The 27,228-nt window shown below is 40.6% G+C and overlaps 1 protein-coding gene across 1 annotated transcript in view; it reads left to right on the top strand.

Annotated features, from left to right (window-relative positions):
- The first annotated feature begins 3,004 nt into the window (after nt 1-3,004).
- Nucleotides 3,005-27,228, top strand: part of SEC63 (SEC63 homolog, protein translocation regulator) — a 54,670-nt gene continuing 30,446 nt past the window's right edge. The window contains exons 1-5 of the mRNA XM_042811432.1: nt 3,005-3,157; nt 19,997-20,096; nt 20,900-21,014; nt 23,843-23,955; nt 25,860-25,921. Coding sequence (XP_042667366.1) covers nt 3,034-3,157; nt 19,997-20,096; nt 20,900-21,014; nt 23,843-23,955; nt 25,860-25,921 — 514 coding nt within the window. The 5' untranslated portion in view covers nt 3,005-3,033. The remainder of the gene's footprint in view (nt 3,158-19,996; nt 20,097-20,899; nt 21,015-23,842; nt 23,956-25,859; nt 25,922-27,228) is intronic.

The raw sequence follows: 27,228 nt of genomic DNA, 5'->3' as shown, positions 1-27,228 counted from the left end.
CTGAATTGTCATTCCCATTTCACAGGTCATAAAACCTTTCATTCTGTTTTGCAACTGCATATCTGTTGCAACAGGGATGTTTGGAACGTCACCATTCCTACCTGCTGAACCAGTCCTGCTATCATCCTTAGTGCCTGATCACATCTGGTCTGATTTTTCTTCCATAGACACTATGTGTGGATCGGTTGCTGTGCAACTTCAGATATTAGGCTTATAGATTCCTACCTTCACACTGCCATTTCTCCTTTCTCTCAGCAGGCAAACCTGCCAGGAGCTTGGGTCTCTTGCTCACGTGTTGAGGAATTATGGTAGGACTGAATGTAGGAGACTGCTTTTTGGAACCTTTCCTTGACAAAAGCTTGAAGCCTCATGCTTGGTAGTGGCAACCAGCAGCTGACCATCTCTCATGACTGGACACATTGCCAGTGGGCGTGCAAAACTGATGCTGGTGACTGTAGTCATTCACTGAATGAACAATCATGTAGGTGATTCCACAGGTCGGTGATCACTGAGCCATTACTGCTTATAGGGAAATTGTGCTAATAAGAAACAGCACTCTGCTAGACTGTGAGGGTCTCTGCTACAACTGCCTCTGCTCTTCAATTTCTGGGTGACAGACCTCCCACCTGAGGAGCCTTTCACCATCAGAGCTGGACAGTTCCACACCTGGAACAGGCTGATGGGAAAAGCAGAGGCAGGATGAAGCCTGGAGCAGCCCCCAGGACTCTCTTACTAGATCAGTTAATGCCAAGACAGCACCCTCACAAGCCAACTGGGCAAAGGAACAATGTTACCAATACCCAATAGAAAATCAATGCAAAACAATGGCATTAGGAATTAGTTTCATGACCTGAAACATCAGTGATGCCTGCTTTGCTCCTGACTGGGCTCCTAGGATCAGCTGAACACATTGACTAGAGACCTACACTTACAGATACTGTTCCCTCTGTGAATTATATGGTGATCTGGTGTGAGCTCACCCACTTCAGGTCCTTCAGTTACGATCAGCCAGCAACCTTCCACCTTCAACAGGCTATTTTCACAAAACCCATGTAAACTTCGTTGCCTTTAAAGGCTCTTCCTCCTTATCTGAGTGAAGCAAAGGACTTGCAGAGGAACAAAGTTGCAGAAGAGCATTTCCTCTGCTTACAAAACTAGGCTAAGTATGTATGTAGATTATACAGACCCCTACTTGTCTTCTTGCTTTTTTTCTTTTTTTTAAACTGTACAGAAGCATTTCATTTCTTCACTTTGAAAAGTTAGAGACTGGAGTCCTGCAATGGAAGGGAGTATTCCATCTACTCAGGTATCTTCCAAACCAGCTCTTTGAACAGTTGTCCTCACTGCAGAGGGTACCCAAGAGAATACTCAATCAAAGGTAGTGTATAAAGCAAAAGACTAAAGAAAGTATCTTAAATTTTGCCTATCAACTCTAGAAGGATCTAATGGAAAAAATGAAAAGTATAACTGGAAAAAACAAAACAAAACAAAACAAAACCTATATATTTTAAACATTTTAATTAACAGAAAATCATTTTCCTTGAATAACTGAAGATTTCTTCCATCTATGGATTACTATATACCTTTCCCTACAGCTGCCACATCAGCCTTCCCCATCATTATGTTGCCACTAAGCAATATCTAACACCTCCCTTTCTTGTGCTGCCATCCCAACTTCTCTGTCACCTTTTCATAGAATCACAAAATTGTAGGGGTTGGAAGATTTCTGGAGATCATCTAGTCCAGCTCCCTGATAAACCATATATTACATAGGAAAGTGTCAAGATGGGTCTTGAGTATCTCCAGAAAAGGAGACTCCACAGCCTCTCTGGGCAGTCTGCTTTGGTGCTCTGTCACCCTCACAGTAAAGAATTTCTTCCTCATGTTTAATGAAACTTCTTGTGACCCAGTTTGTGCCCACTGCCCCTTGTCACATCACTCTACACCACTGTAAGAGCCTGGTCTCATCCATTTGAATCCTTTAGATATTTATAACCATTGATGAGATTCCCCCAGCCTTCTCTTCTCCAGGCTGAACAGCTTCAGCCTTTCCTCACAAGGGAGATGCTCCAGACCCCTCACCATCTTTGTGGCCCTCTGCTGGACTCTCTCCAGAAGTTCCCCATCTTTCTTGAACTGAGGAGCCCACAGCTGGACACAGTACTCCAGGTGAGGCCTCACCAGGACAGAGATGGGAGGGGAGAGGATCACCTCACTTGACCTGCTGGCCATGTTCTTTTTAATGCACCCCAGGATCCCATTGGCCTTCTTGGCCACCGGAGCAGACAGCTGGCTGATGGCCAACCTGTCATCTATCAGGACCCACAGGTCCTTCTCTGCAGAGCTCCTCTCCTGCAGGTCAGCCCTAACTTGTGATGATGCTGATGCTGACGATGATATTATGCACGTGATTATTCCTCCCCAAGTGTAGGATTCCACACTGTCCCTTGCTAAACCTCATTAGGTTCTTCTCTGCCGATCTTTCCAACCTGCCTAGACCTGACTAAATGGCAGCACAGCCTTCTGGTTTGTCAGCCAACCCTCCCAGCAGCCATCATCAAACTCCTGAGGATGAATTCTATCCCTTATTCTGGGTCATCGACGTTGTTGGACAAGACCGGCGTTTTCCCAGTGAGCCGAGCTGACACGTATCGAAACACTGGGGCACTGGTGAGACGCGCTCCTTTCCTCCCACCATTAAGCACCTCGCGTCTCCGCGCACTCCGCATTCCGCGGGACCACGACGCGGGGAGCGCGGGTCGAGCGCCACCTCGCGGGCGGGAGGAGCCCGGCCGGCAGCTGTGCGGTCGCCCCACGCCGAAGGTGCGGGGCGGGACTCGTGGCGGATGCGGCTGCGCGCGGCTCGTGACGCCAGAGCGGCTATGGTGGCTGCAAAGTGACACGTCTCACGCGCGGCGAGGGGCGGGGGCGCGGCCGTTCTCGCGGGATCGCGCGGCGCCTGCCTCGGCCCCGCGCGAGCCGGCAGGGCGAGAGCGGGGGCCGCCGGGCGGCGGGGGCGGCGGTCGGGCGGCCATGGCGGGGCAGCAGTTCCAGTACGACGACAGCGGCAATACGTTCTTCTACTTCCTCACCAGCTTCGTGGGGCTCATCGTCATCCCCGCCACCTACTACCTGTGGCCCCGGGATCAGCACGCCGGTGAGCCCGGCGGCGGAGCGGGCCCCGGAGCTGGAGGGGCGGCGGGGAGGGGGACGGCCGGCGCGGGGCTGCGCGGTGCCGCGCTGCGGAGCGGCCATTGCGTACGGGGCGGGCGGCGCCGGCTGCGTGCCGCGGGGCTGGCGGGGCGGCGGGGCTGGGCCCGAGGGAAGAGCTCCGGGTTCGACAGCGGGGTGCCCGAGGTCACGGCCGGGGCAAGGGGCTGCTCCGCCGGCAGCGCGCTTCTCCCCGCGCGCAGGTCTATTGTTTCCCTGTCGTAAGTCGCTGTGAGGGCTGCTGTCTGCTCTGCCCTCTGGGATGCCGCTTTGTGGCACGAACTGCTTTAGAAAGTTTCTCTGGGTATTTGAAAATTTCCCTTTCGCGGTCGTTTCCCTCTTTGTCTTTATTTTTCGTCGAGGAGAAGCACCGTGGCACCAACCGCGGTTCTGAAATGGAAAATAAATAAATAAATAAGTAGATCCGACAAAAAAAAAAAAGCTGTAGAAATTGTCCCTGTTTAAAGGCAGTTAAATGCCCTTTGCGACTGAGCTGCCCTGTGCTGGCTTGCCGCTGTTGGGAGCAACGAGTGTTAAGGGTGCTTGCAGGTCACTGTCTGAGAGAAGTCCCTTTAGCTCCCTGCAGCTCTGGGTTCTTTCATGTTTCAGTATCTCATGGCTGTTTCCTAGTTCTGTGTGCCATTTGCAATGGCGTCCGTGGGGTGCTTTAACTCAGGTGTCATTGTGGAGTATTTCTTCTGCGCGTGAAGCTTACATGTAGGAGCATGTAGAAAAGGAGCCAAGAGAACAAATGGCATTTTGGTGCTAAATCACAGCTGTTTACCAATCGTCGTTGCTGGGGCTTCTGCCAGGGCCCTGGCCAATGGAGGGCTGATCCTGCCTTTCTCTGCGACCTGTTGTGCAGCTCAGGAGTTAGTGCTTTCTGTTAGGCAGGAAGAGTCCTGACTGTATCTGTGTGATACTTTGTCATCCTTTGGTTGCTTTTTCAGGAGGAGGGGATCAGAGAGAGAAAGTAACTGTAACTGTTCCTCCAAATGCAACTTTTTTTTATTTTATTTTTTTTATTTATTTTTTTTTTTATTCCATCATTGTTCTGGTGAAAGGTGGGAAGAGGTAGTGAAAGAGAAAAGGAGACTTGCTTTGATATGGTGGTCTACTTGCTCCATAGTTTTTAGCAGCTGATTTGACTTGGTTGAGATGCTGTGCAGCAGTGACACTGCTGTCAGCTTTGCTGTGCCGGGGTCTGATAGCAGCACCAGGATCCATAGAAATCTTGTCAGCCTTGGGCACACTTCCCAAGCATTATGTTTGATCTTCAAATATGAGATTATTCTTACAGAATGCTAGAAAGTGGCAATGTAAGTTTTACTATATGAGTGTATGGATTGTTCTCAATTTCTAAGTAGGTCTTCCCACTAAACATTGCTCATCTCTTCCCCTCTAGCTAGCCTTGTCTTGTGTGTGTATGTGTATGTGGAGAGCCTATTGCATATCGCTCTGCAATTAGTAGTGGATTCTTAAAAAGCTGAATCAAGCTGTACTTTTTAAAACAATGTAAATTTTATTATGGTGTTGGTATGGTACAGAAATGAGTCAAACTAAGTGAAAGTCACCAGGCATTACAATGATTGGAAATAAAAAAGTGTGATTTCTGCCTCATAATTGTCTTGATGGATTTTAAAATTTGAGTATGTAGTCCAATTTTCAGTGTACGGTTGAATTGGATGCCTACATTAAAAAAAAAAAAAAAATGCCTGGCAGGTGTCATTGCTGTTTTCTGTTATGTGTAGCTCTTTGTCTTTGGAAAGTGGAGGTGTTGCATAAGATCACACGTAGAGCTCCCAAAGCCCTTTCTTGCTTCATCAGGTTTGTCTAGTTGTTCAAGTGTCTTCACACAGCTTTGTATTAAGCTATACTCATTCTACAATTTGAACAACATATAAGGAATAAATTAAACCTATGATGATGTTAAATACTTCTTAGCCATGGCTTCTTATTTCAAGAATAATTCATGAGTTTAAAGACCACGAAATCAAAGCACACGTAAATAGGAAGCTAAGGGGAAGCCTTTGGTCTTCAGAACAGAGATCTTCTCATTGTGTTAGCTTTTGATGTGTGGTGTTCATAGAACAGAACCATAGAACCATTAAGGTTGGAAAAGACCTCTAAGATCACGTAGTTCAACCACCATTCCACCCCCACCATGCCCACTAACCACGTCCCTCAGTGCCACACCTACACGTGTCTTGAACACCTCCAGGGTGACTCCACCACCTCCCTACGCATCCTGTGCCAATGCCTTACCACTGAGAGGAAATTTTTTTCCTAATATCCAACCTAAACCTCCCCTGGAGCAACTTAAGGCCATTCCCTCTCATCCTTTGTTGGTTCTGGTACTATTTTAGAGCAGTTTTGCCAACCGGGAAGGCACAGCACAGGGTCAGACTGAATAGTACCTCTGTTCTCTCTGTGTAGGACTAGCTAATGTTTTTTGTTCTGGAACTGTATTTTACCATAGCCGTGCTAGAGGACCTAGCATGGAGATACCTTTAATGCTTTTATGGTGCTGGGCAGTAGGTTAGGTGCTGTTGGATGTGGCTGTTTCAGCCCCAGTTCAGCCTGTCCAGGAGTGAGGAGATGGGATCAGAGTGAACTTTTGAAGCAAAATGCATAGCTGGCCTCACTTCAAGACCCTTCTGCAATGTGAAGTAAGGCACCTTAAACATATGCTGTAGCTTTTTGAGGGGGCAAAAAATAAATTGTAAGATGTACTTCAGCCACTGATGGGGATTTGATTTGTGAGCGGGCTAGAGGTACTCTGGAAGAAGAGAGAAATGCTTATAGTCTGGAGGTTGAACCTTCAGTGCCCTCTTTTATCTTAAAGATGCTCTGCCTTGAATTACTGGTATGTGATTCCCAGCTGCCTTCTCATGATAGCACTACAAACCTGGGTGTAGCTAATATTTGCTAACATCTCGCTGTTATTTCCATGCTGTGGTTTTGTAGTAAATGCCTGTAGAGTAAATGAAAGGGAAAGAAAGACAGTGTTTGTTTTTGCCCCGGTATAGTTTGGGAAGTAGGAGTATATCTGTATTGCTTTATTACCTTGAGAGATCTCCAACTGTGTTACCTAATGCCAAGTTTATAATAGGATAACTTTTTGGCAAGCTGTTAAGATTTTGATCTTTATTCTTTTTAGAATAAATTTTTGAAAGACTGTTTCAACACTCTCGTCTTGAAGACCGTGACTCAACTTCTTGCCTCTCTCAAATACTGAGTAAAACTTGATCTGCTTTGGTTTCCTGTGTTTCTGAGCTTATTTTTCAGGGCATCGAGAGTCCATATGAATGTTGCTGCAGCCTGCAGTAGGGATTGGTATTTGTATTTGGAGGAGGGGACTTGCTGTCCTTTAGTAGTCACAGAAAGAGCTATCCTATCATTTTGTTACCTCAGCTTTGATAAACCAAACAAGCAGGTAATTGACCTTGTTAAACAGATTTGTCCCAGAGACTTTGCCTCCTCAGTGTTCGTTGTCAGGCCAGTAAGGCTATTGTAAAAGGTTAATTGTTCAGCCTTGTGTTTTGGGCTGTAGTTTCATAACTGCTTCAAGGTAATGGATTCTAACAGAAGTAGTTTTGTGTTTCGCCCCCTCGCTGTGCCAAATAGGACAGCTAAATGTTGTGCTGTACTGAAAGAAAGCGAGTGGAGCTAACTAATTTTTAGCCTTTTTTTTTTTCCCCAAAAAGTCTGATCTTGAAAATTACAGGGAAAAAAAAAATAATCCACACAAACTTATAATGTAAGCGATTTGAAGCAAGTCCAGTAATGAGTAGGTTCTTAGTCAGGTGCTTATCCATTGCTGGCTGCTCAGAATAAAGATCAGCATCCAGAAAGGAAATGGAGAGGAAGAGGTGAATGAATCTAGCTGAGTAACACGTCAGCTGTTGCACAATACCGATGTGCTTGCTGAACTCTGTGCACTTTTGATGTACACCTGAGCTGCAGAATAGAGACGTGCAGTTATAAAACTGTACTGAAACAGATAGCTGTCAGTTGTGGTGTGTCTTGTAGTGAAGTCTGCATATCTGTGGCGCTTTGTCGCTCAGTCCAGTTTTTGAGTTGAGTTAGGCAGGTATTAAATAAACCACCTTGTTTTAGGGCACTGGTTATTTGTGATATGTTAAAAAGCTGCTTTAAAAAATAAAGGTCTCTGTCCTAAGCCTTTTACATACACTTGACCAGAATGAGCTGTTGAAAACCGTTCAATACCCCTGAAGAATAACAGCTGCATGAGTACTGAGATTAGTGTTAATGCAGCTCTTCTCTCTGTCTCTCCCATGATAGAAAGAGAATGCAGGAGATGTTCTGCTTGGAATGTAGGTCTTCTTTCTGCAGTGAAAGAACAGAAAGACCTATTGTAGGAATGGAGGGAAGGGGAAGGACAAGCTGCTACATTTTTCTCATCTAGGAACAAAAATACTGACACAAAACGGAGAAAAGCAGTTTAATTGTGATAAAAAAAGAACTGTATAATGTGCGTGGCTTTTTTGATTCTGTCCCTCTGAAGAGCCGTGTGCTGTATTTGCACTCATCTGCTTCCCCTGCTCCCTCCCTTCTCAAATGTTTGGTGCCTGAGGTGCAGCTACTTTTCTAGAGAAACACTTGGCTAGTACAAATAAATGCTCACAAAATCAGGTTATAGGACGCTTTTCCTTGTTGTTGTTTAGAAATGCCATGTCTCTAGGAAGTAGCATAGGCAATTTGAGAAATGCTCCTCTAGTCTAGCCTTTTTGCATTGAGGCTGGACAATGTGCGCAAATGGATATATGGAATCATAAAATCATAGAATGGCCTGGGTTGAAAAGGACCACAATGATCATCCAGTTTCAACCCCCTGCTATGTGCAGGGTCACCAGTAACCAGACCAGGCTCCCAGAGTCACATCCAGCCTGGTCTTGAATGCCTCCAGGGATGGGGCATCCAACCTCCTTGGGCATCCTGTTCCTCTGCATATATCTATCTATGATATATATATAGATATACATATACTTATATCTATAGCACTTGGTGTGCATGCTCAAAACCTCAAGTAATGTCCTTCTATGTCAGCTTCCAGTGTTAGGAGCCGTACCTCTCTGCATGCATTCCCACTAGACTGGATATCCCCATAGTAGTGTAGTAGTGTAGGTTTCTCTGTGACTATTTTTTGTGAACTCCGTAGATCTCAAGGCTCTCTTCAGAAGTCTGTATTGATCTGCTACTTAAAGATGGAAGTAGAGGAGCTGAGTCTCTGAAGTTTTTTGGCCCTTTGAGGACATAAAGTGAGTCTGCAACTTGGGAGTGACTCAAGCCAATGTAGAGGATGCAGACAGCATTTCTTCTATCGAATTTGTAATGGAGTAATGAGCTCTTGTACCTAACGACAGCTGTGGGAGAAGGGAATTCTCAGAAGTACAAGATGCTGCTGCTTCCACTCCAGGGCAGAATTTTGTGCTGTTTCTCATCTACCTGAAAGATAAAATTGGTTGAAGTGTGTTGACTGTGACCTCCATCCTTGCCTCACAGTTTGTTGGAATCTCATTAACCTCAGAAGTATTTCACAGCGTTTTTAGTGTTTGGTAGTACAGCATGCTGGTAAAATGCAGGATATCGTGCTCACTACCAGTGCTTATGTGATGGATGGGCATGGGTGTGAAAACTTGTTATCTGTGAATATAAGTAATTTTTGCCCATGTGTGCGTGTATGTAATTTCCTGTTAATATACGCTGTGGGCATAGTGTCAGGAAGTGGAAGCAGAGCAGTGAAATTCAGTTATGCGTTTAAGGACTGTTATTAGATACAAATTGATTTTTTTTCTTTTTTCTTTTCAGTGTCAACAGATAGAGTGCGCTGTGGTTAACTTCAGCCATTTCAAGTTGAGGGAAATACATCTTGTTAGGTGACTCTTGAGGGGGAGAACAGAATCTAATGGCAACATTTAACACGATTTTAAAAATATTTTTTATTATAGCACTGCTTTGAAGCAGTATTATTTTTTTTTGTAGAAACATCAGAAGAAAGGGCAAACATCATAAGATGTCTTTAGTAGCGCCTAGCAATTATCTCTAAAAATACATTGCAACACAAAGCTTTTGGCCGGAGTTATCTCAACTGCCCTTTTATTTGGGGAAAAAAAGACATGTCCTTTAATGGGAAGCTTTTTGAAGTATTGTAATCTTATTATGAGCATCGTAGCAGTAAAATAAAATTAATAACTCTGTGTTACAGATTATCTGAGTAGCTTCAAGACTGTCTAGAGCACTTAATTCTGAAAAGCTCTTTGTTGCAAGACAAAGAGCAAGCTATTACAAGAATTTCATCTCTTGTTACACAGACATGAAAATAAAGATATTTCTTTTTTTTTTCTTAATTAAATCATTGTTATGGAAGCTTATGAAACAGTATTGTAAAAATTGCTTTATGTACCTCTCTGTTAATGCCCTACTTTCTGCAGGGATACACTGGCTACTATGTGGACCCTGCTGAACTACTAGAAAATTCAAATTTGTGTCATTTTACCCAATTCAAGAGTAAAATACGATGGTTCAGTTATGGCTTCATGAGCAGCAAAACCTTCTTTCAGTAGGGACAGGAACCTGAAAGAGGAATAAGGTAAGAGAGCTTAGGTAGGGACCTGTAGGATTATGCTTACCTTCGCAGGATATTTTATGTATGTAAAAAATATTATTTTGTTCACATAAATACAATGTGAAAGTGTCCTAAAAGCTCTCTCTAGCACAGATTTCATGCTGAGTTGGTGAAATGCACAATTGAATTAGTGGAGGGCAGCGATCGTTAACGTTGCTCCTTACCCAACTTCTCCATTTTTCCATTGTCTGCTGTATCTCTTCCATTAACGAGGCAGAAGTAAATTACAAGTTTTTTGATGTTTACTGAAGTATATTCATGCCCGGATAAGAATTTTGGTTCTTTTAATTTATGCTTTTTTTTCACCTGAACTATTGTACAATTAATTGTAATGGGAAAAATAGTTCTGAAGACATGTACTGGAGTCTTGCTCATGTTGCTTTATCTCGTATTACTCAAAGTGATGCATCAATTGCAGCCAAGCAACTCTCTTTTTCCTTTCTGAGCTGTATTCTCTCTTAAGTTTTTTTTTTTTTTTTTAGTGTTATTACAATATCAGTGATTAAAATTGCAGAGTGCAGAGGGTCGTTGTTGGCAGTGCAGAGTCCGGTTGGAGGCCTGTAACCAGCGGTATTCCTCGGGGTTCGGTGCTGGGTCCGGTCTTGTTCAACATCTTCATCAATGACCTTGATGAGGGGATAGTGGCCACCCTCAGCAAGTTTGCTGATGATACGAAGTTGGGAGGATTGGCTGACAGGCCTGAAGGCTGTGCTGCCATTCAGCGAGACCTGGACAGGCTGGAGAGCTGGGCAGAAAAAAACCGGATGAGGTTTAACAAAAGCAAGTGTAGAGTCTTGCATCTGGGGAGGAATAATTGCATGCACCAGTACAGGTTGGGGGATGAGCTGCTGGAGGGGAGCTCTGCGGAGAGGGACCTGGGTGTCCTGGTGGACGACAGGTTGGCCATGAGCCAGCAGTGTGCCCTTGTGGCCAAGAGGGCCAATGGCTTACTGGGGTGCATTAAAAAGAGCGTGGCCAGCAGGTCGAGGGAGGTGATCCTCCCCCTCTACTCTGCCCTGATAAGACCTCATCTGGAGTACTGCGTCCAGTTCTGGGCTCCCCAGTACAAAAAAGACAGGGATCTCTTGGAAAGAGTCCAGCGGAGGGCCACAAAGATGGTGAAGGGCCTGGAGCATCTCTGCTATGAGGAAAGGCTGAGTGAACTGGGTCTGTTCAGCCTTGAGAAAAGAAGACTGAGAGGGGACCTGATCCAGGTCTATAAATATCTAAGGTGTGGGGGGCAGAATGGCGAGGCCGGACTCTTTTCAGTGGTGAGTGGAGACAGGACAAGGGGAAACGTCCAGAAACTGCAGCATAGGAAGTTCTGCACAAATGTGCACAAGAACTTCTTTACAGTGAGGTGACGGAGCACTGGAACAGGCTGCCCAGGAAGGTGGTGGAGTCTCCTTGTCTGGAGATGTTCAAGACCTGCCTGGATGCCGACCTGTGCGACCTGCTGTAGGGAACCTGCTTTGGCAGGGGGGTTGGACTCGATGATCTCTGGAGGTCCCTTCCAACCCCTACGATTCTGTGATTCTGTAAAAAAGAATGTAGAAGAATGATATTTTTAGCAGTTTTCTTATTGTTTCTCTCACTGACTGGTGCAACTGTAGGTATGGCCCCCACTATAAACCTGATAAATTGGGTGATGTCATCTCTAAGACTACTGCAGGTAGTCCCATTAAAAGTTTTGTCAGCACAAATGGGACAGTAAACTAATGGGGAAGTGACCAGGTGTAATTGTAATATGGCACTGTGCTCCAACAAGGCTAACTGCAAACAAAAAATCCAAGAAAAATCTATATTCTACATTAACTTTTAAGATGTTGAATCATCTTATGATGCTATTCAGCAAAGTAGTTAGTAACAAATACTGTCTTTTGGTCAACAAATATATGTGCAAAACTATATGAACATAAGTTTAGGCTGTGTTTCATCCCATAATCTAGTTGCTGCAAAATATGCTCTGGAAGATACAGCTTACTACTTAGACTTTAACAGGATCTTCTTTTTTTTGTGAACTGCTTGGAGTTTCAGAAGTTAAGAACACATTACTCAAACACTTCTGGTATTTTTTTATTACTTCTATGAATATTTACAAGACAGAAAAAATCTCTTGGAAAAAAACTAGGGTCAGATTTTTCAGCTATAAACACTTGAGAAGTGAGCGTGGACATGATCTTTTTATGGATAAACTCAAAGTAATCATGGACTCATAGAATCATAGAATGGCCTGGGTTGTAAAGGACCTCAAAGATCATCTAGTTTCAAACCCCCTGCAGTGGACAGGGTCACCAGCCACTGGACCAGGCTGCCCAGAGCCACATCCAGCCTGGCCTTGAAATGTGGACAGTCCTCACAATAATAGATATTAATATCAGAGTATCCATTTAATCATTTAATTCTTTGCTGATGTGATCAGTTCAAAGTCTTTTGCAACTGTTTTGTGGGACTTGCCTCCTGAAACATGCTTTTCATTTATGTATATATATATCTTAACTGGAAAATTAGTGTTCATTCAAAAACTTTTAGGTTTATGCAACTGCTTTTTAAAATGCTTTTAAACCAACTAGATTTACTTCATGCCTAAACTTGGTGTTTTACACCAGAAGTCAACCCTGTGATAAGATCTGAAATTATTTATTTACTCCAGAGGAGTTACTGACTTCAGGTTATTGGGAGCTGCTATCTTGCTTCACTTCTCAGGGAAGATGGGTTACAGCATTGAAATGTTATTAACAGGTATGTTTCAGTGGCTTTTCCTTAAAATATGCGTAGGGTTTTTCCTTGTCCTGTGATTCCCTTAAAATATTCTCAAATACCTCAGATGGCCCGATCAGTCAGGAAGGCACCATACCCACACTTGTGTTCATCACCTTCTGTTTGAGATTTAGTTTTGCAGTTTCAAAGCAAATTTGTTCAGAGGTCCCCAGTTTAAAACATAAGTAAATTAGTTGTCTGTCATATTGTTTAATTTCTGTGTTGAGGGAGAAAAAACTCTTAAGACCTCAGCCTTTGCATATGTGCCTGTGTACGTAGCCTGCCTTAAGGGCTGGTGATTAGCTCTTGAACGAAGTGGTAGCCTTTTAGTGCACCATGAAGAGAATGATAACACTTAAACAGCAAACTCAAAAGCTCTCAAGAGCAGTGTTTATGCTGAGTCCTGTTAGTCTGATTTAATGGGACAGGTTTACCTCATAGGAGCTCTATGCACTTGGGTCATAACCCTGTAACCTTTATTGAGACACTTATGCTACATGCGTTGCTTGTATCTCTGTGTGTATTCTGCTGGAAGTGCAAGTTTCTGTGCTAGGGATAGAAGGAGATGACACACTAAAAATACATTTTGCAAAAATGTCTTTGAAGTGATCATGGTATTTTCTAGCCTGCAAAGCTCTAGTCTGTTACCCCGTTCCTTATTGTAAGGTGTTATTTTCTGGTGAAACCTTGGCAGTGTTCACCTTTGCATAAATTGTCTACATCTGGTTGCAGAACATTTCGTATGTACCCAACCTTATTTGCTGGGTTTTTTCGAATGTCCACCGGAGCTGTATTGTAGACTTCCTGCCTTTGCTTTTCTAACCAGCCTAAAGGTATAAAGCACACACAGGTGGCTAGAATGTACTTCTATTCCTCCTGTTATTTGAGGTGGAATGAGGGCAAACCTTTATTTTTGATTTGTTCTGCATGTTAATTTTGTGTTAGTTTTTGATTGTCTTAAATACTGATAATTTGTTGTTACATCTTTAGACGTGAAATGAAACTGTTAATGTTATTACTTAAATTTTTTTGCTTAAAGCAAACCTGTTTGTTGCAGCCAAAACAAGATTCTGACGATTAAAACTTTTCTGTACATTACCACGTGTACATCCTTCTCATCCCTCTTTTCTAGACTTACATCTGTAATATCTCCAATAAAATGTATTATGTCCTCATTCTTCAAGAGGTTGAAAAAAATGAGAGAAATCTATCTTATGTTTTCTTTTGAGTCACTTGTTGGAGCCTTTAGAACCTTTAAGATTAGGTCTAAAAGACTTAATTTGCCAAGCATTCTGAGGGATGAAATGAAGCCTCCTGAACTTTCAAAACCAAGTAAATAAAACTTCTCAAGTGCTTCAAATAGTAGAGTAGCGACAACCGTTTCTGCTCCACCATCAGGATGGAGTAAGACCAAATATTTCTAAAGTGATGGATAGTTTAGGTTATCTGCTTATTCATAATGTAACAAACCTCTTGCAGTCCTGATATAATTCTATTACTTTATGGTGTTTTCTCAAAGCCAGCTTGAATCCTAGATGTTTCTTTTTATGTCTCAGCATAACTAAGTTACTGGGTGATGTTGTCGTTGCCCACAGTAGTAGTACATCCTTTCTGTAGGACTGCTTTTAACATGATTCATGAGTTTATACCAACGTATGTTTCAAATCTTTTTGTCAATAGAAATGCTTGTGTTCCTTAGCTGCCCAGCAGTGACCACATAGCTGGTATTCTTTGTATCCTGTCGGTAGGAGCATGTCTGTACTGTCCGTCATCAGCACTGAGGCATTGGTCACACTGTGGTAAAACAACAAGCCTTGGATTTTGAAGATGATATTTGTGTGGGAAGTCAAAGACTTCGTAGTTGTATAGTGCAGTGGGAGGGGAGGTGTGTGCTGGAAAGCAAGGTATGGATGTAGGGGTATGAGCATCAGAAATGTATGGCTAAGTCAGGCTTGGCTGAGTTGTAGGCCACAGGCTGTGTATGAGCTATGGAAACTGTGAATCTAGCCTGTGATTGGCTTCTCTGTGGTTGTTTGCCCTTGTTCCTCACCCTGCCTGTGATGGGAGAATAGGTAGATACTGAGACAGATGTGAGAGAGGTTTTTTTTTTTTTTTTTGTTTTTTGTTTTTTGTTTTTTGTTTTTTGTTTTTCCACTGTGAGATGATCAAACACTGGAACAGGTTGTCCAGAGAGATCTCTGTACTTGAGGATATTGGAAGGCCTACAGCCAAGATCCTGAGCAACCTGCTTCTCTTGACCCTGCTGTGAGCGGTGACCTCGAAGTCTCTTTGAGCCTTATGTGCTCAGGGCTTCTTTGATACACAAGAGCTCTGTGGTCTGGGTTACCCACCTAGAAAATTTAGACACATCTGCTTTACTTATCCGGAAATCACTCTCTCTGAAGACTTGGTTATTCAAGAAGAATACGTAAGTTCTAACAAAATAGAACAGATTTAATTCTTTAGTAAAGAACACTCTACTGATGTCTTTATTGTTGTCTGGAATATAAAAAAGGAAAGCTTTAGTCATCAAATAAGAGAAATAAAGACCAAAGATCAAGCAGTCTTCTTTTTCTCTTTCTCTATTTTAATAATGGCTTTGAGCTTGTTGTTCAGGCATTGCATGCCTGTTTGATTTCAAATACAGTTGGCTGTATCTTGAGTCTATTGATCAATGATCTCTAATCATAGTCCTGTTAAGATACGTAGTAGCCAAATGGACATCTATCTTTAAGGAAGAAAAAGTCTTTCTCCAAAGGTATACTAACCAGATTAATGTACAAATAAACTGTACTTTTTTTACTTTAATGTAGTTACCAATAGCCTAACAGTGCTGATTCTGTTTTTTGTTAATTTAAAGATTTTAGACAGTGTTGAGCCAGTTGATTAAAATACCAATTAATATTGTTAGAGGATGTGATTAGTTGTTTCTGAGTATGTGAAAGAGGTGGCTCTCGGATTGCTTTTTGTCCCAGGAACTCTTTAATTTCTTGAAGACCTAAGGAGTGTATCAAGATGCAGGTTTATCTGGATGTCTGTACACAGTAAGATACTGTAATAGGCACTTCTGAGAAGCCAGTGAAAGGAGAAATTGTACTGATGAAAAATTGCACATGAGTCTCAGGAACTTTAGATGCATCTGAAACTATTTGGAAGGAAATAGGGGAGTTGTGGGATCCTTCCCTGGATCACTTGCAGAAATGAACTGGCATTCTTTATGCTTGTCTAAAAGGGTTGCTTTAGCAATACCTTGATACACAGATTATCGTTAGTGAGATTATTTCAGAAACTCACAGATGCATTATGCCTTTGCTTTTGAAGGCTCTCTAATACTATTTTAGGAGAGATGCTCTATTGTTAATGAGTTTACTCATCAAATGAGAAGTTTCTTTTGACCAAAGAAAAAGCAGTTCCCCCCCACACTTGTCTTCCAGTAATCCCATGTCAAAGCACAGTGTGTGAAGTGCTCTTATGCTTTGGTGGAGTGTCACGTTCTGGAGCAAGAGGAAGCAGATCTTTTTGACCAACTCTGGATTTTTTTCCCTGACAGCAAGGATTCCAGAGCTAAAACTGAAATGGAGTACAATTCTTATTGCATGCTGCTCAGGGTAAAGCCTTGTTGTAAAATATACTTATTCCTGCATGCTTGGGGTCTGCAGGATATTGCTGCGGCAGCATGCCAGTTCTCTGTTATGGCAATTCCACTTGAGTGAAAGAGAGGTTCTTGGAAGAGGAAGGCAAAGCAAAAAAAAACCAACCAAACAAAAAACAACCAAACCCCAAAAACTTGATTTATCCACAGCGCCTTGCTCGTTAGAGGAAGATACTGTTTTTGCTAAGAAAGTAATTGTCTGGTATTCAGGCTCTAGCTAGAAGTTTTTTTCTTCTGCAACATATTTCTTCCTAACTGGATAAGTATTTTCTTTGGTGCAATCATACAGGTTGTCTATGAATAAATAGGAATTCTGTTTTTTTCCTAGATAAAACAGTAATATAACATATTTGCTACTCAGGATGATGTTTCACCAATAGCTTTTGCCTAAACTGGGGCACCTGCTGTCTTTCCTCTTCTTTCCTTATCGCAAGCAGTTGTCCACTTTTGAATTCCATAAGTTAATGTGTGTTACTGATTAATTTTATCAGAAGGAGTGCCTAGGGATAGCAGAAAATAATTTGCATGGTCTAGACTTGCTTCGGCTTGGGAAAGATTTGATTCTCTCTTTATGTTCCAGACAGATAACTATAAACAATCATTCATCTCTTTAATGCCCTGTAGCCTTGTGTGTTGTTAATCAAATGAGACCGTTGCAATTCTAAGATTGGAAAGAAGTTAAGGATGTATTTTTGCTCTGATAGGGTTTAATCAATTGTAATTAGATTTGATCCAGAGTTGTTCACATGCTTGTGTAAGATGCAGTGGCTGCTTAGCATCGTGTCTTAATTTTGTATTAATCTGAAGGAGTCACCCTGTGCAGCATTGCTTTTCCAAGACATCATTGCCAGGGTCTCTGTAACTGCCTTAGGGCATCATGTTTATCCTTTGAAAGGGCTTAATTTTTGCTCTTACCAATTGCCTCATTTTCCTTGATGCTGTTTTCAAATTGTTCACAAAATATTATTCCTGTGGCCGTTACTAGAAGGCTGTTCCAAAACCTCAGTTCTCTGGTCACTACAAAACACCTTCGGTTTCTAGCCTCATTTATCCTGTGGTCAGTTTTTATTTGACCTAGTGCCAACTTTAATTTACCTCACATAATTACTGTATGTGTATTTATTTTCTTTTTTTACCCCTCTGTGGTGTCTTCCCCTGTGGGTATTTTGGAAGCTTTTTGGCTCAGTAAGGTGAATGATATTGACTGTTCTTGCAGGGAGAACGGAGACAAAGAAAAGAGGAGAGGATCATCTGGCACTTGTCAGGGCTGGACAGCAGGCAGATGTGAGATCTGGGGCACTGTGTTGCAGTACAGCACAGATTTTTCAAGACAAGGCAGAGCATCTTGTTGAAAGCATCTTAGCAAAAACGTTAGAAGGAGTCATATCCTGTTAGGTTTAATTTTACAGGATTAAGTGAAGTGAGCTTTCTTACCTCTAGGCCCTCTCCAAGTTCTCTTCATCACTTTCTATTTCTCCAAATGCAATGGCAATCCATTTTCACATTAATTCTATGTATTTCTCCAAGCAATGTGGTCAGCTAAGACAGTTACCAAGCAGCAGTGTCCCTCAGTTGTGCTGCAGAAATGCCTGCAGGGATGTGTTGTGGATTGGGTCGGTTAGCTGATCTCAGACAGTGGGTTTGCATTGAACGGTTGGCTTCGTCCTGCTTCAGCACTGCAGAGGATTATAGACAATATTTGAAATAAAAGATTTGTAAAATGAACGCTTGTCTTCTATTAGGGAGGTGATATAGGTGACTTCAGTAAAAGCATCACGTTGTTTCCCAGTAACCATTTGAAATCTGTAGACCATTTTCCTACCTCTTTTGTAGCAGAGTTCTTTGGTCAACATTATTTAATTGTCTCTGTAGTCTCATACCATCAGCTTTTTGATACGCCAGCTCTATGCGCTGGTCACGTCCCTCAGCTTTGCATTAAAAATCTAGTTTAATTTTAGGTAACTGTATGCTCCCATCTAGCTGTGGTGAATCCAGTTCTGAACCACTGGAGGAGATGTCCCACAATTCTTATCTTAAAAGAAATTAAAAAAAAAAAAAAAAGAAAGAAAGAGAAATTGCCAAACTAGCTTGGTATCTACTTTTCAAAAGTCAGTGTTGCATTTTAACCCTGTGTTCATTGCCATCTTAATTTTTCCTTGCAGTGTCTTCCTTACACAACAGCAACATGAAACAGATTGGGCAGTTACTCAACCAATTATTGACCGTATCTTTTTTGTTTAGTAAGTTTCATTTTAGGGCCTATTTTAAATATGGGATCATTTTTTGTTCCCATAAATATGGGAACATTCTCCTTGCAACTCAGGAGAATAATGGAATCCTGAAGCATGTGTAGCTTACACAAGTGAGACAAGCCTGGAAGCTTGTTTGGGAGCTCTGTGAGTTGGATCAGACAATTCAGTCAGGATTGAATTATTTTTTTCTCTTTCTCCATCTCTCCATCTTTGGGGATGATAGGACAACAAATCTCCAGAAGGAATCTTATCAAGCTGTTTGTTATCATATTGGGTCACTGGGAAGATACACTCTAGAGAATTAAGTAGTTCAGAATAAATTGATCCATTTGTAGTTAGGTGTTACTCTGTGCCTCTTGTGGCTGATCAGGTATTGTCTGCATTTCCACTTTCTGCCAAAGTTTAAGCTACAATCCTGTGCTCACATCTGATCTGGATCATGTTTTTCTGGCCCCAGATACTTTGCTTTCTGTGATGGGTAAATTACTTAAACAAGATTAAAGTCACTTTTAAATATGAAATTTCAGTGCTTACAGTAATTCTGTACAAGCTTTTCACCAATTTATTTTTATTTTTATGGTGTGAAAGAGTTCTTTGACCAAGTACAACCCGGTCTTGATGAATGCAGAAATACAATTAAATTATGTTAATGGAAATAGCTTCCGTGTTTTGTCATGGTGATGGTGACAGTTTCTTCCTAATCCTGTCCTGTCCTGAAAGGAGATGGAAGGGAATGTTGTGAGCTGGCTTGTTTTTAATGCATGTGCTTGTACTGAACTACATGATTTACAAATAAGTATTAACTTCTCCTTCCTCCATAGCCCCAGTAGGAAAAGCCTAAATGAAAGCAGCTTATAAAAAAACAAGCGTTGCAAAGAAATTGGGAAATGCATCATAATTTGAACTGAGGAATTAGCTGTTCATCTAGCCTTTTTCTTTGGTTGCATAAAAACAGTTCTGCTCTTCTTTTCGTATACAGTAGATGGTATACTGAAACGGGAGACTCATTGGAGTTGACTATAAAATAGCAGAAGAAATTGCAGGTGCATATTAGAGAAGCAAAAACTGGATTCAGAAGAGATAGCAACTGAAAAACATGGCAATTGAAAAATATAATGGATTCCTTCTAGGTCGTGGAGCATAATCTGGAGTAACTTCTTGTGGTTATTGAAGGTAGAGAATCATTTATGTGGGTCAAAAGCATTATTTCTTCCAGTGTTACTGGATTTTTTTGTTAGTCCTTAAAATGACCTTCCACTGCCTTCTGAAGGATGAAGTGAGCACATGAGAAGTGCTCATGGTCCCAAACCTGTCAGTGTTAAGCGTTTGGACAACGCTTGTCAATGGGTGATTTAACACTTAGGTTGCTCTGTGTAGAGCCAAAAGCTGAACTCAGTGATCTTTGTGGATCCTTCCTATGATTCTGTGTTTGCCAGATTGATTAATCAGAATCCTTTTTGTTATTTTCCACAGAGCAAATTCGATTAAAGAATATAAGAAATGTCTATGGAAGGTGCTTGTGGTATCGCTTGCGGCTTTTAAAACCACAACAAAACATAATTCCTACAGTAAAGTAAGTGTGTTTCATTTGCATGACTTTCCGCTAAAGCAATTCCTGTATCTTACTTTTACAAAAATATGTCTGGAATTAATTGTACTGTGGTTGTTTTATATCAGATGTTTGTAATTTCCTGTGTTTGAATAACACCTAATCATTATCTAGTAGTGCTTGAAATAATGATGAATGCCTTGTCCTTTGTAAAATACCTGTTAAATGAAACTGTAAGCCTCAGTGCTAATAAATATGTAGACAGTGCATTTATTGTTTCTTAAAACAAAGTTCCTCCCTCACAAAAACTAGTGGTGCTAGCAACATATTTTGATTTAAATATTTAATATGTAAACATATGTCTTTGAATACGCAATAGTAAGGAACAGGTATGTTCAAAGCTGAAGTCTTTGTATCCTTCAGTTCTTAGTTTCTTGCTCTCAATGTTTTACCTTCTGTTATGTATCTTTTCCACCTTTTTTTAAAATAACATTTGTCTGTGTCTAGGATGAGATTAAAATCATCCTTTGGAAATACAAAGTGCTATTGTATACTGCTGAAGACAGCTAAAGAATAGAAAGAGGCTTTGCTGATAGTGGCTTGCCTGTGTTTTGTTTTGTTTTTTCTTTTTAAATCAATTGTCTCGTCTTTGCCAAATGTGCTGTTATCACAGAAATACTCATACCTGCTTTAAAATTTCTGTAATATTTCTTGCTATTTTAATATTGTGCCTTGTAGACTGATAACAGATGGCTTTACATGTTATTTCGAGAGTTACACTAGACCTAGTGGATTTGTACCTGTTAAAAATTCTTTCTTCCAAACAGGAAAATAATCCTCCTTGCTGGATGGGCATTATTTTTGTTTCTTGCATACAAGGTTTCCAAAACGGACCGAGAGTATCAAGAATATAACCCTTATGAGGTTCTACATTTGGATCCTGTACGTAACAGCATTTTTCAGTAGTGTATATTGCTGTAATTCTATGCTTTGTCTAGTATTTTGTGTCTAGATGTTGAATTTGATTCGTTTTTTTTTTTAATAAGGTAACTTTGGTGAACATATCTCATGATTTTGTTCTTTGACATTTGTTGTTCATAGAATCATAGAATGGTTTGGGTTGGAAGGGACCTTTAAGATCATCCAGTTCCATCCAGTTCCAACCCCCTGCTACAGGCAGGGACACCTCCCTCTAGACCAGGTTTCTCAAAGCCCCATCCAGCCTGGCCTGGAATACCTCCAGTGAAGTGGAATCCACAGCCTCTCTGGGCAACTTGTTCCAGTATCTCGCCACTCTCACAGCAAATAATATCTTGCTAATATCTAGTCTAAATCTACCCTCTTCCAGTTGTTCATTGTAAAGTCTGTCATTAGATATTTTGTGATGACTTTTGCATCTAATAGCTTCAAAATTCAAATGACCTCACAAGAGCAGAGTAGAGGGGGACAATCACCTCCCTGTCCCTGCTGGCCACCCCTCTTCTGATGGAGCCCAGGGTACCATTTGCAGGCACACTGCTGGCTCATGTTAAGCTTTTCATCCATCAGACCCCCAGGTCCTTCTCTGCAGGGCTGCTCTCAAGGACCGTTCCTTCCAGTCAGTACGGATGCCTGGGATTCCTCCAGCCCAAATGCAAAGCTCTGCACTTTGCTGTGTTGAACCTCATCAGGTTCACTCGGGCCCACCTTTCAAGTCAGTTGAGGTCCCTCTGAATGGCATCCCTTCCTTCCATCACGTCAACCGCACCACTCAGATTGGTGTTATCAGCAAACTTGCTGAGGGTGCACTCGTATCTGTCTTTGATGTCATTAATAAAGATGTTAAAGAGCACTGGTCCCAAGACAGACTCCTGGGGACGCCGCTCGTTACCGGCCTCCACCTGGACATAGAGCCGTTGATGACCACCCTCTGTCTGCGGCCTTTCAACCAATTTCTTATTCACTGAGTGGTCCACCCATCAAATCCAGGTCCCTATTTCTGGGTTAACTTTGGTTAAACAAAGCTGACAAGGAGTAAGTCATTAGTGGGTTTCCTTTTGTATTCTTTAGCAAATTTATACAACTCTGAGGGGGAAAAAGGTGTGTATGTACTGAATTCTAACTTGATATTTATTAAAGAAAATTTATTAGCTTAATCAAGACACATGTATCTTATTCAGATGAAGAAACCAATACTGGAATGCTCTGTGGTAGGTAGAGCAAAAGGAAAGTTGAATTAAAACTAGAGATGTTAAGAGATGAATGGATGAGTATGAAGATGCATCAGTTGCAGTAGAATTGTTTAGTAGAAGTGAAGATTTCAGAATGTGGTGGTGTTCAATGTTTTGATGCTATCAGAGAATGTCTGAAAAACTTCTTGATTCAGCCTGTGTGAAAGTTTACACCACCTTCTCCTTCTATCCATGTGAAACCATTAGTTATTGCCAGCCCTGCTGATGTTTGATACAGTTGTCGAAGTGTTATTACATAATGAAAACGTTGGTGTGGCTTAAAAAAAACAAACAAACAAAAAAACAAAAAATAAGTCAACAAATTCAAATAAAATGAACTTTGTTTCCTAAAAGTTGATGAAAGGGTTGAAGATGCAAGCACTTGAAAACTGGTGTGCAATAATTTTCTTCTTTGCACTCACATCCACTGTTTGTATTTTTGCACTTTCCAGCTTGTGCTGCTCGTCTGACACTTTTGTATAGTCTTGAAATGACTGTTCTTACTCAGTCTGATTCATAGCAGATTAAATTCATCCTGTGCTGCAAATGAGGCAGGCATATTGTTAAAATAGCAGTGGAAAATAGATATATTGTATAAAAAGACATGAGGTAAGGTAGCAAATGAAGCCTTAGGGTAGGTTAATTTCTGGTTAGGTTAAATTATGGTTAGGTTAGGTTAAATTTGTTGAAACAGTGTGATCACTTTAAAGTAACTTCTGGTATGCTTATGAAAGGCTTCAGCCTGCTAGACCACCAGGTGTTGAAGAGCTCAGTCGGTGATGCTTCTGTGCAACTTAAAAAACTTAGTGGAAAAATTTTATCTGCTTGAGTTAAAGCTGTCTGACCTGAGTTAAAATTGTCTGAGTTTGCTTGACTAATGAACTTCCCAACCCAATCTGAAAGTTAGTGTACGTGGGATTGTGCAGGTGGCATCTAGTAACGTGCGGTGATAGAATAAAGACTGATCTTTTTCTCAGCTCTAAGTAATGTGTTCCCTTTATTTGAGAAGTTTGAAATAATTTGCGGATAGGATATTTCTAGTCACAGGCAGCCTTAAGTAGCAGGGCTATGAATTGCTCTTGTGATAGACAAGACTTGCAAGCTGCAAGTGAACTTTCATACTTGATTTATGAACTCTTTGCTTAAATAGAGGATTACTGCAAATTAAGAATTCTTTGTGTTCTTCAGTATGGTCAGGGAAAAATCAGAATTGTTAAACTGATATAAAAGCCTTATTTTTTAAATATAAATGGATGAGCAAGTAACACAGGAAAAAAAAAAACCCCAAACAATATCCAATTATCTGAATATCTTTTTGTTAGCCTGTGGCTTCTAACTTGATTTAAAAGTAAAATCATTATATAAATGTTATTAGAAAAACACTGTAATAGTGTTTCTACTAGATGCATATGTAGTTTCATGATCATATCATGTTAGAACATAATTCTTTAAACATGAGTGATTCAGAAGAATATCGTGTGATATGCTTTAGAATACAGATATAGAATAATGGATTTGGTTTACAGCATTTATTAATAACATAAAACTTTCTTTTTTAAGGGAGCAAGTATATCAGAAATCAAGAAGCAGTACCGTGCATTGTCACTAAAATACCATCCAGATAAAGGAGGAGATGAAGTTATGTTCATGAGGATTGCTAAGGCATATGCAGCGTAAGTTTGTTTTCTGCCTGTAAAAACACTAGAAGGATTAAATCTGTAAGGTAATAACATGGGTGACCTAAGCAGCCAGAGGTTATGTTTTTGGATATATGATAAACAGAACAAAATGAGTCAAAATGTGACTAGATTCCATGCATGCCTGTTACGTGTACAAGCTAGGAAGAATAATTTGTTTGTTTAGCAGCTGTGACAATACTGTAAGGTATTAGTTCCTTGTATTTAACTTTCATGTCAGCTAGGAAAAGTGCTTCCACTGTGACACAGGCTGAATCTTAAAGATGACAAAGAACAAAAAAAGTGTTGCAGTGTTTAAGCAACAAATCCTGTTGTGGCCACTCTAAAGCATCCCTTAGACAATAAATGTACTGTTCATTTCATCTGATAGTAAAGCCACAGTAAGAAGCAGCATTCTAATCCTATTCCCATCTAGCAGTAGAGGTGCTTCATTCTGGTTCTGATTGTTTTCTTTCAGCTCTGTCACATCCCTTTTCCTTTGTACTTGGCTTGCAGACCTGTGTTTTGGCTCAGTGACTGTTTCGTATTATCTGTATAGTTCTTAAAAACTGAATCCTAGGAACTTCTTTTTCTCTGAAATATTTTCTTGGTCAAACTTCTGTTTGTGCATTTCTTTTTTTTTTTCTTCTTTTTTTTTTTTCAAATCCAAGTGAAGATGTGCAATATTAGAATTCAGTGTAAAAGAAAGCCCTTTAGAAAAATGAAGTTATCCATAATAAAAATCTGGGTTTGATTCTTATAATGCTGTTTTGTTGTTGTTGTTGTTTTGTCTTGTTATAACGATCATCCTAGCAAGCTAGCAAGTTAGTTTTAAGTCAGTTGTTTATCTGGTTGATCTTACTGAGATGGAAAGCCAACACCATGCTCACTTTGAGTAGTTTTGAATTTATTCTTTCTGCTTTTAAACCACTGCATCACTATGGAATCTCTTCAATAGAAGACAATCATACTGCTGTCTGAACTCCTGAAAAATCTCACCTTTATATTTTGCAAACTAGCAATCAAATGCTTGGTGAGTACAGTTTTATACATGTGCAATAATGGTGGCAGAGGCGTATCTTAAAGAAAATGACACCAGAGTTCCTTAGCCCTGTTGTCTGGAAAGAATACATGCTCAATAGTTAAGGTTGTTAATAAGGATGAGACTTAAAAATGAGTAGGAGATCTCTGACTCACTGGATTTCTTTTCTGACAGTCTTCCGTATAGCAAATGTGCAGTGGTGTTTCCTAAAGCAGAAACTTCCTATTTCCATGTAGTAACAGGGATTCTTCTTGAGATAATCTGTTGGCAAAAGAAATGTCAATATAGGATAGGCATAGGAATGGTAAGATCTGCCTTCATTGATACGAAACTAGATACTTCCAGAAAGGAAAGATACAACAACAGATAACCAAACAAATGTGCTATCAGGGGCTGAAAGTCTAGAGTAAGGGAATAAAAGCCCGTGCAAACAACTTCTGCATTATCAACTCATCTTGAATATTTACCTTCTTGCCTCCAAAAGGTAGCTTCTTTAACTTGCGTTGTCTTTTGAAACTTGCTTGCATAAAATGGCAGTGGAAGGTGCTTTTTCTTGAGAGCGAGCAGTCAGTCTCACAAAAGTGAAATGTGATCATTCTCTTTTGCTGTAAGAGGCTGCACCCTTTTGTGTCTGATTTCTTTTAATTTCAGAGTGCTAAGAAAAAAAAAAAAGCCTGTGTATCATAAGGGAAAACAGTTGCATTGTTTTTCAGATTTTATATAATCAATAAAAGTTTTTTAGTTTGTCAAACCATCTCTGAAAGAAAGTAAAATGCCACATTTTAAAGTTTCCGTATGCTAATGACTTAAAGAAATTTCTTAACTTCTGTATTAACTTAGTGTTTCTTCTTGAAACTAGCTTGACTGATGAAGAATCAAGAAAAAATTGGGAAGAATTTGGGAATCCAGATGGACCACAAGGTAACAACTATGAATGACAAAAGTGCTGTCATTTCTGTTTGTTAAGTTTTGAATTTATTAAGATGTGTAATGCTTATTCACTTGAGAGGCACTTCAATCTTAGCATATATGGAATATATTTTTCCTTAGATTTGAAGATACGTTTAATCAATTCTTTGCATGTAAAACTGGCACTGGTGTGGTGGGAGGAGTGAAAAGTCAAGATAGAGTTTACTGTATGTTTCTTTAACTTTTTATTAGAAAAAACAGAAGGGTTTTTTTTTCATTATTAATACACCACTTTCATGAAGTACTTATAGTGAATTGCCAGCATTAAAAGGAGTTATAAGCAGAAAACAGTCCATTAGTCTCCAGAAACTTGTCATTTTAAACTTTATTTTGTATTTTTAAACACAAACATAAGTAAGAACTTACTTCAGAAATGCTGTCATCATCAGCACAATGGCACTGTTAATATTATAGTAAAGCTTTCTTAAGGCCTTTATTGATTTTTTCCATCCGGAAGCTATTAACTTATTTTTGCCAAAGCATAGGAATTTGAGTTAGACTGTATGTCAGAGTACTTGAAGCGACCTGAAGCTATGACTTTAAAACAAGATTTGTCCAAAAGCAGATAAGATTTTGAAGGTGAGAAGATCCTTGTGTGGTTTGCTCAGAGGAAGCTTTCACAAACTTAGGAACTTATGATTCTTGAATGGCAAAGTGAAGTGATTCTTTGATAGGACAGGAGTTCACACAGTTGATTTGTAGGCGTTCTGCTCTACTGAAACCTTAACTCAGCCTGTGGAATAAGAGTTCTCTGCTTTGCTACTAGATCTTGCATTGTTGCTTGATCTGAAGGGTTGGAAGAAGCCTGAAATTCTCCTCCTATCTTATGTGACCTTGTTCCACGCTGCTGTGTGTGGAGCTTTCTTTCTCATTTAATGAGATCTTTTCATTTGCGCTCTAATGTAAACAGATGAATCAGGGTTATGTACTCTGGTTTTTAGTTCTGTCTAGTCAAAGAAGGGAGACAGGTATATAGGTATATTCGGGGATGAGGTGAAGAACATCTTACATGCCTGAAGTCAGATGAGGAGCATCCCACTCTCTGTGTCTAGCACAAAAGAAGAACAAGCAGTATTCCATTCCCTGTCCAAATGGATCAGAATGAAGGTTAGAGACAGGCCAACAACTTTATCACGTCTTCAATATGACTTACTTCTTTAAGTAAAATACTTCGTGTGCAGAATCATTTGCACAGTATTTAAAAGCAGATGAATAAACCTGGAGAATAAAAATACATGCTTTAGGAATATTAAATGTAA

The sequence above is a fragment of the Centrocercus urophasianus genome, unplaced genomic scaffold (genome assembly GCF_019232065.1).
Source record: "Centrocercus urophasianus isolate 14NV4802_14NV808 unplaced genomic scaffold, USGS_Curo_1.0 seq_10, whole genome shotgun sequence".
NCBI classification, from domain to species: domain Eukaryota; kingdom Metazoa; phylum Chordata; class Aves; order Galliformes; family Phasianidae; genus Centrocercus; species Centrocercus urophasianus.
The sequence above is the reverse complement of the archived record's forward strand: the minus strand, read 5'-3'. Positions and strand labels throughout refer to the sequence as shown.